General features: G+C 41.8%; 1 protein-coding gene across 2 annotated transcripts; it reads left to right on the top strand.

The window, feature by feature from the left end:
- Nucleotides 1-2788: 2788 nt before the first annotated feature.
- MMADHC (metabolism of cobalamin associated D) lies at nucleotides 2789-16517 on the top strand. 2 transcript variants are annotated; one of them, XM_079994724.1, is made up of 8 exons: nucleotides 2789-2938; nucleotides 5722-5881; nucleotides 9108-9252; nucleotides 9753-9970; nucleotides 10526-10631; nucleotides 11327-11457; nucleotides 14379-14465; nucleotides 16074-16517. In XM_079994724.1, exons 2-8 carry the CDS (start codon nucleotides 5867-5869, stop codon nucleotides 16266-16268), a joined length of 897 nt encoding a protein of 298 aa, XP_079850850.1. In that variant the 5' UTR covers nucleotides 2789-2938; nucleotides 5722-5866; the 3' UTR covers nucleotides 16269-16517. The 2 variants fall into 2 exon arrangements, with proteins under 2 accessions (XP_079850850.1, XP_079850851.1); XM_079994725.1 differs by lacking the exon at nucleotides 2789-2938 and adding an exon at nucleotides 3112-3248.
- Nucleotides 16518-17423: the final 906 nt, after the last annotated feature.

Here is a 17423-nt window from a genome sequence, read left to right as displayed (position 1 = left end):
TCTGGCTGGAAAAAAGCTCTGTTTACAGGTCCTTGCAATCTACAACCCTTAAATTCATGTTCCCTTAAAATTATTGTTTTATTTTTCACTAAATAATTAGCTATTGGCATTCGTTTTTGGAAAACAAATGTACATTTTAAAAAGATTTTTCAAAGTTAGCTAAAAGGAAAAAGTAAAGGAGCCCTGACAGTTAAGTCCAGTCGCACACGACTCTGGGGTTGCGGCACTCATCTCGCTTTACAGGCTGAGGGAGCCGTTTGTCCGCAGTTTTTCCGGGTCATGTGGCCAGCATGACTAAGCCGCTTCTGGTGCAACAGAACACCAAAAGGAGAGCAGTGCACGGAAACGGCGTTTACCTTCCCGCCAGAGCAGTACCTATTTATCTACTTGCACTTTTTGGCGTGCTTCCAAACTGCTAGGTTGGCAGGATCTGGGACCGAGCAACGGGTGCTCACCCTGTCGCGGGGATTCGAACCGCCGACCTTCTGATCAGCAAACCCAAGAGGCTCAGTGGTTTAGACCACACTGCTACACTTTAAACTTTTTAAAAAAAATTCTAGGCATTTTACAAAGTAGGTTCAGATGTTCCTCAAGATAATGTAAATGAAGATGGATGTCATAGACTGTTTAACAAAAGAGAGTCAGGTTACTATGAATGTAATATTGCAGTAATATCTACTATGGCATTTCAATCTTAAATATAGAATTGCAACAATACTATCTGTGTTACTTAGTTAATGTTGTATTTCATTAATATCCATATTGAATTGGTAGTTAAGCACATCAGAGTGTCATCCATCGATTAGTACAGCACAATTTTTAAAGTACTACAACACTGAAAGGTATGTTACAGTGAAGGCAGCTGAGAACCGCAAGGAGGACAAGAGAATTGCATGGTTACATCTGAATTCATACAGGTCTCCTTTGTTGGAGAGAAACTGTATAAACAGTACGGCACAGGTATGCCAACATCTTATGCTACATATTGTTTAAGATAACTGCAAGAGAGTAAGTATATCTCTTCTCCTGGAGAAGAGATATACTTACTCTCTTGCAGTTATCTCAAACAGTATGTAGCATAAGGTGTTGGCATTTCTCCTGTGGCACCACATAGGCAAAGAGATCCTCCACTGAAGTGTGCCACTGCACATGGGAACTCTGTTTTGTATAAACACAGCCTGCATCTTTGGGTGATGCTTACAGGGACCATGTTCTTCTGTTGGCCCCAGTTCAGCTTTAGTATAATCTTCTCCAGATGCACACACCTCCGGAGTTGGTACAGCTGTACCTCGAAAAACAGAATAGGATTTTATTTTACAAGTTGTTACAAGGGTGCACCATAGCTCCACTTTGCACATGGTTTGTTCTGTTAAAAATAAAAAAGCCTAATCAACTTGAACATAGGCCAGGTGTGCTGCTATGGGCATGTTGATAAGTGTACAGTGGTACCTTGGGTTAAGTACTTAATTTGTTCCGAAGGTCCGTTCCTAACCTGAAACTGTTCTTAACCTGAAGCACCACTTTAGCTACTGGGGCCTCCTGCTGCCGCCGCGCGGCCGGAGCATGATTTCTGTTCTCATCCTGAAGCAAAGTTCTTAACCCAAGGTACTATTTCTGGGTTAGCGGAGTCTGTAACCTGAAGCGTATGTAACCTGAAGCGTATGTAACCCGAGGTACCACTGTACTGTAAAAGATCTGCAGGCAGAAGACCAGGTTGCACCACAGTTTGTTGGACAAGTGAAGTCTGTGCATGTTAAAGTTAAATAAGACAGTTGCTAATGCCAATTCGTGTGTGTGTGTACACACACACACCTACGTTGCATGCATATAATACACCAAATGAGTCTCAAGTGCAAAGGGATGCAGAATTACAGGCCAGCAATGGGTGGCCAAAGATAGCTGGTGTCTGAACAAACTACACAAAGAAATTCAGGACGATTCCACAACAAGCAGCACTTCCCGCAGGCTGACCATTTTAAAAAACCCACAAGTTTTAAAATCCTGCCACTCTTTGTGAGTTGGGCACATGCTCTGCAAGGTGAAATAAGTAGCAGGTGAGAAACTTTCGGGAAAGGAATTGTCTATGCTTGTAGAAAACAAGGATCGAACAGCCTTGCACTACCACCCACTGGCAGGAATGGGCTGCAGCAGCTGAAAACACAAGGTGTGCGGAAGATGCGTGTGTTTGTGTGTTGCAGTGTTCATAGGACGTCCTTGCCATTAAAACGCCACCCCATTTTTTTTTAACCATTTAACGTGGATCTATCCCTCTTTTTGCAAGATGAGATAAGTTAAACAAAAATTGTCCATGTCCCGTTTGCAATAATATCTCAGCTACCCATTTGCAAACTAAGTGGAAACACCCTAACACTGTCAGCCCCTCTGGGAGAGTAAAGAAAAAAGAAAAGAAAATCATTTCTGATACGGAAAGCAAACCCCTGAGCTGAGAAGGTGCTCGAGAGGCTACCCAGTTACGCCACTCGGGTTGCGCCTCTTTTGCACCCCGCGCGCCTTAAACAAAACTGCACCGATCAACCCGCGTGGGCAAAGCCTCTCTGCTGACTCCGCCCACTCTCCGCATCGACGCGGAAGCACTCGACTAGGCGAGCCTTTTCGAGGATTCGACAATCTCTCTCTCTCTCTCTCTCTCTCTCTCTCTCTCTCTCTCTCTCTCTCGGCTGCTCCGTCATTGGAGACGTCGGCTCGATTGCTTCGGCCTGCCCGCAAGCCGGCTAAGCAGGAAAAAAAAGGGGGGAGGACTCGCGCGTCGAGCGTCGAGCGTCGAGCGTCTCGTTTTCTCTCCCCGCCGACACCTTTTCCCTCTTTCTCCCCCCCCCCCCTCCCACCACCCTTTGGAAGCGACGGAGGCGAGGATCGATTGCTTTGGCCCGGGGGTTGCCATTTTACAGGAACAAACAGAACGTGAAAAGAAAAAGAGGTAACGAGCCCGGTCAGCGGCGTCTCCCTCCCTCCAGCTCCCCCCCCCCGCCAAATGGAACTTCCCGACACCCCCCCCCCGCTTAAACTTTGGGCCAGAGGCGTCCTCAGGCCCCGCTCCCCCCTTCGCCCCCCCCCCGCACCGCCTCCCCTTCAGATCAGCGCTGTCCCTACGCACACAGCTCCTCAATGCGGACTAGCCGCTTCAGTTCCCAGTCTCAAACCATCCCGTCGCCCTTGGACCCTAGACAGGGGTTGGGGAGCAGGTGTAGGGCCGGATTTAGGTTTGATGGGGCCCTAAGCTACTGAAGGTAATGGGGCCCTTGATATGTCCAGCTATAATTTGTCAACAACAAATTGTCAGTTTTTTGTGTTGAATATATGCTATATGGTAATTTATGGACCTAATAGGTCCATACACAACACAAAAGACTTGCTGTATGTAGGTTTTATTTTACAGTGGTACCTCGGGTTGCATACGCTTCAGGTTACAGACGCTTCAGGTTACAGACTCTGCTAACCCAGAAATAGTACCTTGGGTTAAGAACTTTGCTTCAGGATGAGAACAGAAATCGTGCTCCGCCAGCACGGTGGCAGTGGGAGGCCCCATAGCTAAAGGGTGCTTCAGGTTAAGAACAGTTTCAGGTTAAGAACAGACCTCTGGAACAAATTAAGTATGTAACCAGAGGTACCACTGTATTTGTTTTTTATCTTACAAAAAAGGTAAAGGGACCCCTGACTGTTAGGTCCAGTCGCGGATGACTCTGGGGTTGCGGCGCTCATCTCACTTTTTTGGCCGAGGGAGCTGGCGTTTGTCCACAGACAGCTTCCGGGTCATGTGGCCAGCATGACTAAGCCACTTCTGGCGAAACGCCGTTTACCTTCCCACCAGAGCGGTACCTATTTATCTACTTGCACTTTGAGGTGATTTCGAACTGCTAGGTTCACAGGAGCAGGGACTGGGCAACGGGAGCTCTTACGTTTTGGAAATGTACATCCAGGTTTTTTTCCTTTAATTTTTTTTTGGGGGGCCCAAAGAGAGTGGGGCCCTAAGCTATAGCTTGTTTAGCTTATACAGTACGTAAATCCAGCACTGATGCAAGTGGGATACTCGCTGGCCAGCAGTGAACAGCCGCCCAGTGGCAGGACCGGGGAGCCTCCCGTATTTGCGCAGCAGCTACTGCAAGTCCAAGGTCCCTTGTTGCTTTTGTTGTTAGAAAGGGATGCGTCTCTTCCAGTGTTTCTCCAATGAAAATAGGGATGTCCTTCTCCATAATAATAATAATAATAATTTTTATCATTATTCTGTGAACTGCCCTGAGACCTCAAGGTATAGGGTGGTATATAAATTCAACTAATAATTATTTTTTTAAAAATTATTTATATTCTCCGCCCTTCAGACTGGATTGCCCCAGCCACCCAGGGCGGCTTCCAACATACATAAAAACAATTATTATTATTTATTGAAATTATATACTGCTCTATACCCTGGGGTCTCAGGGCAATTCACAGAATAAAATCAAGCTCTAAAACCACAAAATACCTAATAAAAATTAAAACAACAACCCAGTAACACCCCCCTCTACAAAAAGAAAAAAAAAACCAACACATTTTAAAAGGGCATAGGATGTAAATTGGATCAAACAAAGGCCTGGTTAACATTAAACATTAAAAATAACAAAAACCACCACTTCCCTATACAGGGTGCCTTCAGATGCCTTCTAAACATAAGTACCTATGTTGTATAGGTACTTATCTCTTTGGCTGGGGGGTGTCACTTAACTCCATACCCTCCAACGTTTCTCTGATGAAAAGAGGGACATCCTAAGGAAAAGCAAGACATTCCGGGATCAAGTCAGAAACTGGGACAGCTTCTGTAAATTCAGGACTGTCCCTGGAAAATAGGGTCACTTGGAGGGTCTGGGGCGATCATCATCTAAATAAAATAAAAAAGAAATCCCCTAACGCATCACTTCGGCCCGAGGTGTGCACTGGCTAAGCATGAGGCAGAAAACAGCACCACATTTTTCTGTGTATGTACTGTATAGGAGATTGGAAAGAAACCTGATTCTGGGGTGGTTAAAGGGAGTGAAGCCAGCAATGGTAATTTTATCTGGCAGTGAGGTGGGGAGAAAATGGGTTATTGGGCAAGGAGGTTTCTGGTTTCTTCCCATTTGTCATCATGAAGCTGTCCTAGTCCTCTTCAAAATTGTTTTCATGGGCACCAGAATGGTCAGATCTCTTAACAACCTAAAAGAGTTTTTCAGGCATCTGCAGCTTGTGAATTGCCTGCAATGTGTGCCAGTGTTAAAAAGGAAGCGTGAAAGAGAAATAAGCTCCCATCTGTCAAGAGTTTCATGGAAATTATTCAAAAGTAGTATGCGTTAGCATCTCAGAATCACAAGTTCCTTTTTGTGTTTCAACTTTAGTGTTGAAATTTTAAAAGAATTTAAAATTCACATGGACAGTGCTTTAACTAGTGCTCTGGAGGTGACAAAGACAGATCTCCAATTGAACAGGGTATAAATTTTACAAACAGGTTTCTTTACTTTCTGAGCCTGCTTTTTTTAAGGTTTGCATTAGCATTAAAAAAAATCTCTGCACAATGGGAAGGATAGAGATTTAGATGTTTAACTTAATGTAAATTCCGAAACTGTAGTCATGCAACTATTTATAAGCTATTGACATACACTTTCCCCTCCTGCTGAAGCAAAATAATATCTGCATCCCTTTGTAGTTTTGCGGTAAAGTGGAAAAACCATTGTTCTGGTTTGTTTTGCACAGGTTCTAACAGCTGTTTCAGGCTGTTCTTGGAAGTGTTTGGGCATGGATCCTTAACAAGTTGCAGCTCAGGCCCAGCGTGTTGTATAACCAGCCACTCTGGTGTGTATGTCTCTGTTTTAGGAAGAATCTTTAGACGAAGATACCCATGCAAATGGCCACTGTAAGTAATATTGCTGTTTTCAGTGTTTGTTAAGAATGCCATACAAATGTCTCTAAATGTGTTCCTGTTTCTATTCTTGTTCCTTAGCTTATGTGACATGACATATGAATAGTGCTTTATGAAGTTTCTTGATGTATAAACTTGTGAAGTCAAAAATGGAAACACTTAGACTGGTGTATATATTTTAGTATGATGTAAAATCATGATGCACTACTGAGCTGAACTAGATAGGTTAAAAAAAAAAAGGTGTGCAGCTTCATAATATGGAATGCTTTAGGAAGTAATTTGCATCACTACTGAAATACCTAGAACACTGGATTCTTCACTGGCAAACTGAATTTTCCACTGTCCTATAAATACCTAAAACATTGGGTTTGGTACACACAAGAATTTGGAGGGTGTGGGCCTGTAAAGATGTGGGATTGGATCCTATGGGCTTCTTGTTCATGGAAGGTATTTTCACCAGTTTCTCCCTTCAGCCCAGCATCTGCTGCTGCTTTGGGAGGTGTCTGGGGAGGCAAATCCTGTTCCTCTTGAGGAAAACTCCCCACAGTTCTTAGGCACCAACCTATAAATTATAAAGGCTGTAATTGTAGAAACTAGTGCAACCCAATCCTTTGTGGGTGTACTCAGAAGTCAGTCCTACCGAGTTCAACAAGATTCATTCCCAAAGTGTATGTAGGCTTGTGGACTAAGAATTAAGTTGGTTACATTTGATTTATTTCTGTTAGATTTAACAACAATTTATTTATCATGCATGAAACGCCTACAGTTTTCTACAGGTTGTTCAGGGATTAAAAGATAAGGCAGTTCCTGCAGGCCTACAGTCTAAAATACATGAACAAAAGGGAAAAGGAACAAGAAAAGGGAACATATGCAGGAGTGTAGCCAGTGTGATCTTAAATCAGTTATACAGATTTCCTTATTGTACACTTCTGTTGGCTCAGATAGCTTACCGATATAATGAGAGAGGCAGAGCATATGCATTTTGAATAATAATAATAACAGCATTAATACATTTTTGAAAGCTCATATTCTGGGTTCAAAACTTAGGCTTTGATGCAATGGCACATTTAAGCCTGAACATTTACAACTGTATGAAATGTTGCACCATTCAAGTTTGAATTGGAATTACTATTTTTCATCATATAAACTGATATACCTATAAAATCCATGAATGGACCTTCCTTAAGGGCTTCAGAGGTCCTTTTCTGTTTGTGGAAATAGGGTGAGATAGAATCTCTACCATGCACAAAACTGAAATGTTTTATTGGCTAAACATCTTTGCATCTTTCTTTATTGGCTAAACATCTTATTAAGGACACTTAAAATGCACCCCTCTGTGTTCTTTAGTGTGCTCCATAACACTAGAGAACAGAATGGTGTGCTTGTTGCTGTTGTTGCTTGTTACCCAAAGGTGTTCAGAAAACTTACAACACATTTAAAAGAGAAACGTAAGTATTCCAGAACGAAACAACTCCCATAACAGCCACATGAAGCTTTGGCAGTATACTAGTGATATGCAGTATCCCTGCAGAAGAAATATCCTTTGAAACACATTGAGCCAATACAAATCATCATATTTGTGCATCCTTGAGATTGTTTTGCCCTTTTCTATTACTGCCTTCCCATTGCCTTCCTTCTTTTGATTTGGTTTGTCTAGTTATGATCCTTTTCTTTCTTGCCCCTTTTTCTGTGCTGCCACTGGACCAACTGCTTTCAAAACATGGGATTCTTGACAGTGGCCACTAATGCAGTGCAAAGCGCTGCGAATGAGCCGAAAACCGAGATAGGCTCAGTGTTGAAAAAAACATATGCATACTGTGATTTCAGATTGCATTACTTCATGTTGTGTCTACGCAACCATAGCTGCAACTATTGTCCTTATATTAGCACTGTGCAAATTGCATTCAGTGCAAAGAAGACGGTTGCTTTTTGCTAGGATGTGGGATTAGGTATTGTAGGAGTCTAGTATTGGGTCACTGGGGCCAGTGGGTCACAGAAACATACGTTGCTGTGGGCAGTATGCCGTAGGTAACATAAAACTGCTATATTTATTACATTATTTTAGGAAAGGATGCATGTATCATAAGAATCGCAAAACTTAGTGTAAAGATTGTGTACCTCCAAATTAAAAAAATAACCATTTTTGAAGCTAACCTGTAAAAAACAACCTTTCAAATTTAGAAGTTTTCATTCCCTGTTTAGCACCTTACCTTTTAGATTCCTTTCTAAAGCGTTCTGGATTTTGATGCAATATCTAGCCAGGCTTTTTATTTAAAAAACAAAACAAATGCCAACCCACATTGGCTGCAGATGCATTTCTAAACGGAATGGTGGAACTGTAAAAAAAAAAAAATTCCGCTGAAGAGAGTTGCCTTGTGAGCTCTTAATAATCTTACAATATTTTTCAAAAGGTTAGACCTGGGAGGTTGGGATTGCAAGACAAGCACTTGAGCACGGTGTCAGCCAAATTAATCAGTGGTGCAGTAGTTAATAATGTTGGCATTTGTTGTCGTTAAGCTTCAGAATAAAACTACACCAAGATGATATCGCACATCTGAGCCCTGTTGATTCAGGCTGTTTTCAGATTCAGGAAGAGAAATTGAAGCCATTTTCCCTGCGGTTCGTGTGTTGTAAGATTTTCCCCGGTTTTGTTGTCATGAGAGTTTTGAGCTTAGGCGTGAGCTCACTACAGTTGCATGGGTCTGGGATTGAATGCATACAGAATGGCCAAGCAGTATGGTTGCCTTACCCTAAAACAGTTTGCCAGCTTTGCAGTGGGAAATGTGCCATCTCTTGATAAACCAGAGGAACTAACTTGTCAGCTCTTCTTAACTACCCTTGCCAGAAGAAAGAACCAACTCACGTGTGTTTTTTCTTTTAATACTCTTTGCTTATCAGATGTTTGAACACATTCCATGTATGTATTGTGGCGCTTTTCTTTTTTCTTTTGCTAGATAAAAAGTGTCATTTACTTAATGCAGCATTTTATCCATGTGGCAAATGGTGTGCCAAAATTCCAGCATGCGGAATTTTTCATACTAAACTTTTAATTTTTTAGCCACACCCAAAGAAAATGTAGTACATTGGTAATATAGAAGGTCGGGATGCAAGATTCAGCTAATAAGATTCCTCCACCCCCACGTAATGCGTCTCTGGATACTGACTTATTGTTTTGATGTGCAATATATGCTACATTCAGTTCTCTTTGTGTCCCCTTTAGGTACTTTGTAACAGAGCTAGACTGGTGACGTACCTTCCAGGATTTTATTCTTTGGTTAGAAGGGTTGTAATTCCCAAGGCCTTTTCCACAGCAGGGTCCTCTGGCTCAGATGAGCCTTCTGTTGCTGCTGCACCCCCAGACATATGTAAGAAACATTCCAAAAATTTGTTTCACCTGTGTTTACATCTAAAATTAGCTGTATTGTGGGGGAAATCATATAGCTGTATCCATCTAATGTGTCTCATCAGCACAAGGCTTTTTGCTTGTCCAGTGGACTTTCTCCCCTCCTCCTCCCCTGTGTGCACCCCACGCCCTCCCCACATCTGCTCCAGAGCTCTAGAACAGGTTTGGGGGGGGAGCTGTGGGGAGTTCTGTTGCACAAGTGGAAATCCTTGCTGCTCAGAGGGTGTGTTAGTTGGATACCACACACAATATGTCTTTCAAATCATATGTATCTTATGGTTCCTCTGATCATAACATACTTGGAATTAATTATCATGAAGTTCAGTGGAACTTAGTTTTCCAGTTTTCTGTTTGAACTTGAGTTACTAGCTTACTGAGCGGCATGCAAAAAACATTTGCATTTTATAACACAGTGCAATTATATGTGTGTGTTTAAACAACTTAATTCTTAACTTTTGGCAGGTCCAAGAACTGTGTGGCCCGATGAGGCAATGGGACCCTTTGGTCCGCAAGACCAACGATTTCAGCTCCCGGGGAACATAGGCTTTGACTGTCACCTGAACGGTGCAGGGATTCAGAAGGCAACACAAGCACACAAAAAACTGCCTGACATATTAGTGGAGCCCCTGGCAAGCGAAAGGCATGAATTTGTGATGGCTCAGTACGTCAACGAGTTCCAGGTAAGAACTCAGGTGGAAAACATAGCCTTTCTCTCCTGATTTTGAAATGAGCACCCACCCCTGTGTTACAGGTGGGCTATCATAGTATTTTTGGAGTGGTGCCCTGGAATAGAATTGTCTGGAATAGAATTGTACTTCAGCTGTGCAGAAGCTTGAGGATACTAGAACTGGGTGATATATGGCCCAAAACTGGCTTGAAATCCATATCGTGATATTGGCTTCATAATTTTTGACTTGGCATTATATTGCGAATCATGGTGTGTGTGCGTGTGCTATGCAAAAAAGCAGTGTGGGGGAAACCATGAAGCCAGCCAATGCCTCTTCTGCATAGCTTCATCCTTATTTCAGACATTGTGATGTATCAGTATATATCTCTGTGTTTAGCTGGTGATATAGCACGGTGTTGAAAACCAGGTATCGCCCAGCCTTAGAGGGTACAACTTTTTGCTAATTTTAAGAATAACAGCTGGGGCAAAGTTAAATATCAAATAACACTGCTGGCGTTGCTGTTGTACATAGCTCTGAACAGCTACCTGTTGTTGTTTTTGTTTTCAGAACAGTAATCCTCCTCATAAACAAGAAGTTAGTAATGCCAAGGCCTACTTTGAAACCACTAAGGTAGAATGTGCAATACAAGCCTGTCCAGAGCTGTTGCGCAAAGGTATGGGTGCTGCTGCCCTCATCCTCCTTTTCAAAATTTTCATTATCTCAGTAGACTTTATACCTTGACCTTTCCCCCCCCTTTTTTTTTTTTTTAGCTGGAGCGTCACAGTGTTTTCTTTTCGGTTGCATAAATTAACCCTCTTTTTGTCTTTTTTCTAAAAAAAAAAGCAAGCAACAGTGCGCTTTTCCAGATGAGCAAAACCTTTAGCCTGGGAACCTGACAGTCGTCCTTTCTGTAGTAAATGCGTCTCCATTGTGTGTGCAAGCTGTTGAAGAACACTGTGGCAATTCCCCATACTTACAAATGGGGTTGATGGAGGGTAGCCGGTGACGGAGAGGTGGGGCTGTACTTCTCATCTTCCTGACTGAGTCATTGCAGCATACCAGAATGGAAAGAGGGAAGGGTGAGATTGGCACGGTGCGATCTGGCACTCTTTCCTGGCACATTGACACCATGCTACATTGTCCCTCCCTCTTTCTGTCCTGGTTTGCTGCAGTGACTCAGCCAGGTGGAGCTCAGGCGAGCAGCTCGATTCCACCATGGCGCCACTGCTGGTGGAGCAAAAGAACTGTAACAATCACCTAAGGCTGCAGCCTTAATCCTGTTTACCTGAATTCAGTAGGACTTGCTCTTGGGTAGGCCTGGCTAAGATTGGGCAGTTAAGTTTCATTGACTTCTTCCTTCCTTCGTAGATTTTGAGTCAATGTTTCCAGAAGGAACTTCCAATAACCTCACAGTCCTAACAGTAACACAGAAGACAATAAATGATATGACTGCATGGAGTGAAGAGGTGGAAAATGAGCGAGAAAATCTGATAGAAAATGTAAGTCTCATAAGCTTTCGGCAGTAAATTATGATACTGTTCTCATTGGAGGCGAGACCATGTGCGTTTGTGTGTTGTATTGGATTCAATGCTTGAATGCTTAGAGTCTGCCCTAAGAGTGGATGACCATTATAGGTTGTGACCCAATATTTTGTGATCCAGTGTTAATGAATCTCTCTTAGAAAGAATTTGGATATACACGACTAACGCTTGGTCCTTAACATTTAATGCCCATCTTGATTTTTCCTTTAAAAGATAAATTAAAAAATTGTCCAGTAGCACCTTAGTAAAGGTAAAGGTACCCCCTGACCGTTAGGTCCAGTCATGGATGACTCTGGGGTTGCGTGCTCATCTCGCTCTATAGGCCAAGGGAGCCAGCGTTTGTCCGCAGACAGTTTTTCTGGGTCATGTGACCAGCATGACTAAGCTGCTTCTGGCAAACCAGAGCAGCACACGGAAATGTTATTTACCTTCCCACTGGAGTGGTACCTATTTACGTATCTACTTGCGCTTGACGTGCTTTCAAACTGCTAAGTTGGCAGGAGCAGGGACCGAGCAACAGGAGCTCACTCTGTCGCGGGGAGACCAACTAAGTTTGTTCTGGGTATAAGCTTTCATGTGCACGCACACTTCTTCAGATACACATATCTGAAGTGTATCTGTGTATCTGAAGAAGTGTGCATGCACACGGAATCTTATACCCAGAACAAACTTATTTGGTCTCCAAGGTCCTACTGGACAATTTTAAAATTTATTTCAACTGCGTCAGACCAACACTGTCTACCTGACTTTAAAAAATAGTAACTTTATATTTTATGCATACTCACTAGCTACATGCTGTAATGTTTACATTCAGTTTACTAAGTTGAACCTTTTATACCACATCTGTTAATAATTGCAGTAAATAAATCAGACATTTGGTTAGCCCAAGTGATTATATGCAGAATTGCCACTAGGGGTCATCCTTTCTTAAATGTACATTTTTGCTTGGCTTTGGAATAATAGTTGTATCCCGACAAATGTCAGTGTTTTGCTGCTGCTGAATTTTTTCCCATATGTTATTCTCTGAAAATGTTCTGTACTTTAATAGTGTTTTTAAAATAACCTAAAAATGCCAGCTTCTTTTATTTCAACTTGATTTTTTGGCTAATATATCTGAGACCAGTTTCTAGTTAATACCAGCCACACTGCAGTTCCTTTAACTCCATTTGAGAAAGTTTCACAATGACAAATAAGCATTTATATGGGTTCTAAAGGTTTTCAAGGGGTTAGGATGGAGAGTGCAGTGTTCAGTCATCACCATGAAAGCTGCACACAGAATAAAGCTCTCATTTTAGCGTGTCAGTGTCTCTGTGTTAGTCATGGTCTGTTGGGCCTTGGCATTGTAATCTGGTCTAATTATATTTTAATTGTCCTCCTCCTGCCTTGTCCACCTTCCTGTCAATTCCAATATATTGAACACAAGGGTGCTGGGATGGTAGACGTAACCTTCTGGCCTAAAGGTTACTAACAGCAAATTCACAATAGAATGGACTGTTTGTTTGCATTGTAGACAATCTCAGGAGAACTTAACATGAGAGACTTGGAGTAAAGTAATGAGAGTTAGTGGCAGGCAAATGAAGGTGTTATTGTATTGAAGACTCAAGTTGTCTTAATTAACATCTGTTTGGTGAGTGGCTGCTGTGAGATTGTAATTCACCAGGATCAAAAGAGTCCAGTGCATAAACATGTTTAGACTGTTTACCGGGGTTCCGTTGGCTTAATCTGAAATTGAAATGAACAGATACGTAGACCTTTGACTAACTGGAAAAATAGAATGTAAATCTGTTCTGTTTTAAGATTATTCAGAATCTGAGTAAGCCCTTATGATAAAGGGTCCAGATCTCTGGCTTACATGCTTCGAGAAAGAAATGTGTGTATTTTATCGATTTCAAATAAATGAGGGGATGCCATTGTACAACATTGTGTGCCTCGAGAGGTCCGGAGGGTGGCAACCTGAGAACAGGCCTTTTCTGTAGTGGCTCCCCATTTGTGGAATCCTCTCCCCGGGGAGGTTTGCCTGGCTTCTTCACTATATAGTTTTAGGTGCAAACTAGCAAAATCAGTTTCAAGTGATGTTTCCCATACAGGGTCAGCCTGCCAAACCACAGTTAGCTTTTCCATTGGATATGCTAAATGTAGTATCTTTCGCCGTAGTGCAAAGGATATACAAGTGCATTTGGTGAGAACCTCCACAATTCCTTTTGTTGAAGAGGCACACTTCTACTGAATTTTTAAAATAAGAAGTGTCACTTTCTTTGACAATAGAGTCTATTCTGGCAAAAATAAAAGAGAGTTCCATCTGTGTGCACAGTTTCATCCCACACTCTCATGTAGCTCCTTTTTAGATTCTGTTTCTTTCTAAATTAGCACCATGTATTTAGAGGTTAGCAGGAGTTTTGAGCATCTGTGCTTTGTTTTTGGACGATAATTTTCTTGGCATAGGTTTTGGGCAGAGTTGCCATTGTGGATTAGAGAACTGCAAAAAGTGCTTTACTGATCAAGATACAGGAAGTTGAGACTAGGAAACAAACCTAAGGCAAAAGGAGCATGCATAGAAGTGGGCAATAGGTGAGGTATGGATTTGTTTATTTTTTTTTGTATTTGCAGGTATGGCAACACTGCAACCAACCCGAGCAATCAGTTATATTTTCTTGCCTGTGCAGAACTATTAATGCTTCACTGACCATCACAAAGAATTTCTTCTAGGTTCCATGTGACCATCATATCTCAATATAGGTTATTAATTTTAATCCTCTTAGTCTCGGTTGACAGAGTTGAATAACAGTACTGTGTTCAATTTCACATTTGTTTGCTGGGGAAATGGAATATACATTAGCCTTAAAAGTGTGCTTAGCATCTTTTATTTCCTCTCTTCTTAGTTTATCAGTGGTGCCAAGGAAATTTGCTATGCTTTGTGTGCCGAAGGCTATTGGGCAGATTTCATTGATCCAACTTCAGGATTGGCAGTAAGTATTTCTACCAAAGCACAGCAAGAAGAGGGAGGCTGAGCACCGTGTGTCTCAGACCAAAAAAAAAAGGGAATATGACAACTCCTACTTGAGTTTCTGCTCGTTCCACTTGAAACCATTTTAAAGGCTATCTAAAATTGTTTCTGGAATGTCTGTGACAGTCTTTCTCAGTTCTCGGCTATATCATAGAAACCGTTGTCATAGCTGGCACCTTAAGAGGCAGTTAAACAAAAGAACGCAAGACTGTTTTTATTTGTTTTAGTTATTACATCTTTTCTCTCCTTCAAGGATCTCAAAGCAGTGCACATAGTTCTCCCCAGCCCCAAGTTTATTTTTACAACAATCTTAGGATAGGCTGAGAGAATTATAGGCTCATGGTCACCCAGTGAGCTCCACGGCTGAGTGGGAATATGAACCTGGGTCACACTAGTCCTAGTTTAGCACTGGAATCACTACACCACTCTGTCTCTCACCTCTCCCCTCCCCCTTTAACCTAGTTCTTTCAGACCAGGATTGTGGTGTGTCATGGATTGTAGGTATTTGAGACGTTCCTTTGACAATTCTTTCATGCACAAACATATCAGTATTATTTCTGATTGTTAAAAAATTTTTGTCCCACATCAGGGCCCTTAGAAATGTCCTAGATCCAAATTATTTGAAAAGCTAGTCGGTATGGAATAGCAAAGCACTAAGACCTGTTATAGGAGTGCGGGTGGCGCTGCGGTCTAAACCACTGAGCCTTGGGCTTGCCGATCAAAAGGTCAGCGGTTCGAATCCCCATGACGGGTTGAGCTCCCATTGCTCCCAGCTCCTGCCAGCCTAGCAGTTTGAAAGCATGCCAAAAAGTGCAAGTAGATAAATAGGTACCGCTCCGGTGGGAAGGTAAACAGTGTTTCCATGCGCTGCTCTGGTTTCGGTGTTCCATTGTGCCAGAAGCATCTTAGTCATGCTGTCCACATGACCCAGAAAAACTGTCTGCAGAGCGGACAAACACCAGCTCCCTGGACTGTAAAGCAAGATGAGCGCCGCAACCCCAGAGTCATTCGCAACTGGACTTAACTTTCAGGGGTCCCTTTACCTTTACCTTTAAGACCTGTTTATTCTCCTACTAAATGTGTACATAGTTTTTTACCCAACTTTCGTTGGTGAATCTTTACTGTCTTTGCATGGGCACTGCTAGAATCTGCTATTGCAGTATATAGAATCATATAAATATTGGAAGGGAATCCTGCTTACAGCTGTTCCTGTGTGGGCTTGAACCATCAACCTTCCAGTTAGCAGCTAGATGCACTAAACCATTGCGCCACAGGGACCAGGCTATTGATTCATAAAATCCAAGGAGTTAGAAGTGTACTTTCCTGGTAACAGTGTCACTTTGAGGGCTGGATCTGTGGGCTACAGAATTTCTAGTTGCCATGGGATATAATAAACTATAGTTATCCCTCTATAGAAATGTCAATGCAAAACCAGTAGTTGTACATTTTCTGTCATGACATTTGAATGCATTTAAGCTTAGACTTAAAACTAGTTTGATCTATTATGTTGAAATATATTCAGGAATCTTACTATAAACGTACACCGTGTTTTGTTGTGCTTTCTTTGCAGTTTTTTGGCCCTTATACAAACAACACCCTTTTTGAAACTGATGAACGCTACCGCCATTTAGGATTTTATGTGGAGGACCTTGGCTGCTGTAAAGTTATTCGTCATAATCTCTGGGGAACACACGTGGTAGTTGGAAGTATTTTCACTAATGCTTCACCTGACAGCCCTATCATGAAGAAACTGAGTGGCAATTAACCGCATCTTCAGGCTTAAGAATTGGCCAATAAACACTGTTGGGACATATCAAGTGATAAATTACACTGATTTCTAGAGAGTAAAAGATCTGTTATTTATTTTAGTCTTCATCGGATATGTAGTCTCTATACACGATTTATAAGGTAATCCAACATTTTACTTGAGGGATGTGTGTATATATAGCGTATGATATTCTAAAGTATTACTTTTCCAAACTTTCAATAAAGTGAAACATCCACAGTAATCTTACACTGGAACACAAATCCTCAGCACTTTTGTAACATTTCCCATTTTCATTCTGGTGAAGTCAGATTTAATTTACTTGCAATATATTTTATAAATGTCTGTTTGACATAGGTTGCAAATTGATTGGAGCAAAGAACAATGTTCATTTCACATCTTCATTTTTTATGTTTTTGAAAAGAAACATTTTTGAGGTAGAGATAGTCCACTTGTTCGGTTAGATCCCATTAAAGGAAAATAATATCAGTCATTCTTTTATGCAAGAACCAGTATTGTCTTATTTCTGTTTTTCATGTTTTATTTGGAATATACTTCAAGCAGGAGATTTTGTGGCCTACTTCATGATTTTCAGAAAGCATAATGGCTTGTACCTCATGCAACCTGGATATTCCTGTGAGGGAAGAGGTGATTTTTCCCAATTTCCCTGCCTTGTCTGAACCTGCCACGCTTTGAAAATTTGCTACAGGAGGTTGGGGAACCTTCCAGAACAGCATGCAAAGTGCCCATTTGGGGATGCAGAGGGAAGGAGAAATCGTAGAAAAATAGCCTCTACTCACATCTCATCCTGTCTGTGGATCCTCCTGGATCTCACTCAGTTCCATGAACAGAAAGATCTCTTCCATTCATGGAATGCCAGGTCTGGATGCAACCCAATATTCCAAAATATATCCCAACTCGATTTTTAAAAGTTGTGACTGGATTTGCTTGACGCTAGTACACCTAAGTGTGCCTGACTTTCTAACAGGCCTCCTCTCTAAGCTAGCCACAACAATATGAGTTAAAGAATGGTAGTCAAAGGAATTAAATCAGTGTATATCAAAATGGTTTCTGCACTGAAGACCCTTTCTAGATCTCATTACTGCCAAAAGATAAAGAAAAGAAATCAGTGTCATATTTTCATGGATCTGGTTT

Source organism: Podarcis cretensis (assembly GCF_951804945.1).
Source record: "Podarcis cretensis genome assembly, chromosome: 1".
NCBI classification, from domain to species: Eukaryota; Metazoa; Chordata; class Lepidosauria; order Squamata; family Lacertidae; genus Podarcis; species Podarcis cretensis.
Note: the sequence above shows the minus strand (reverse complement) of the source record. Positions and strands in the feature narration are given on the sequence as shown.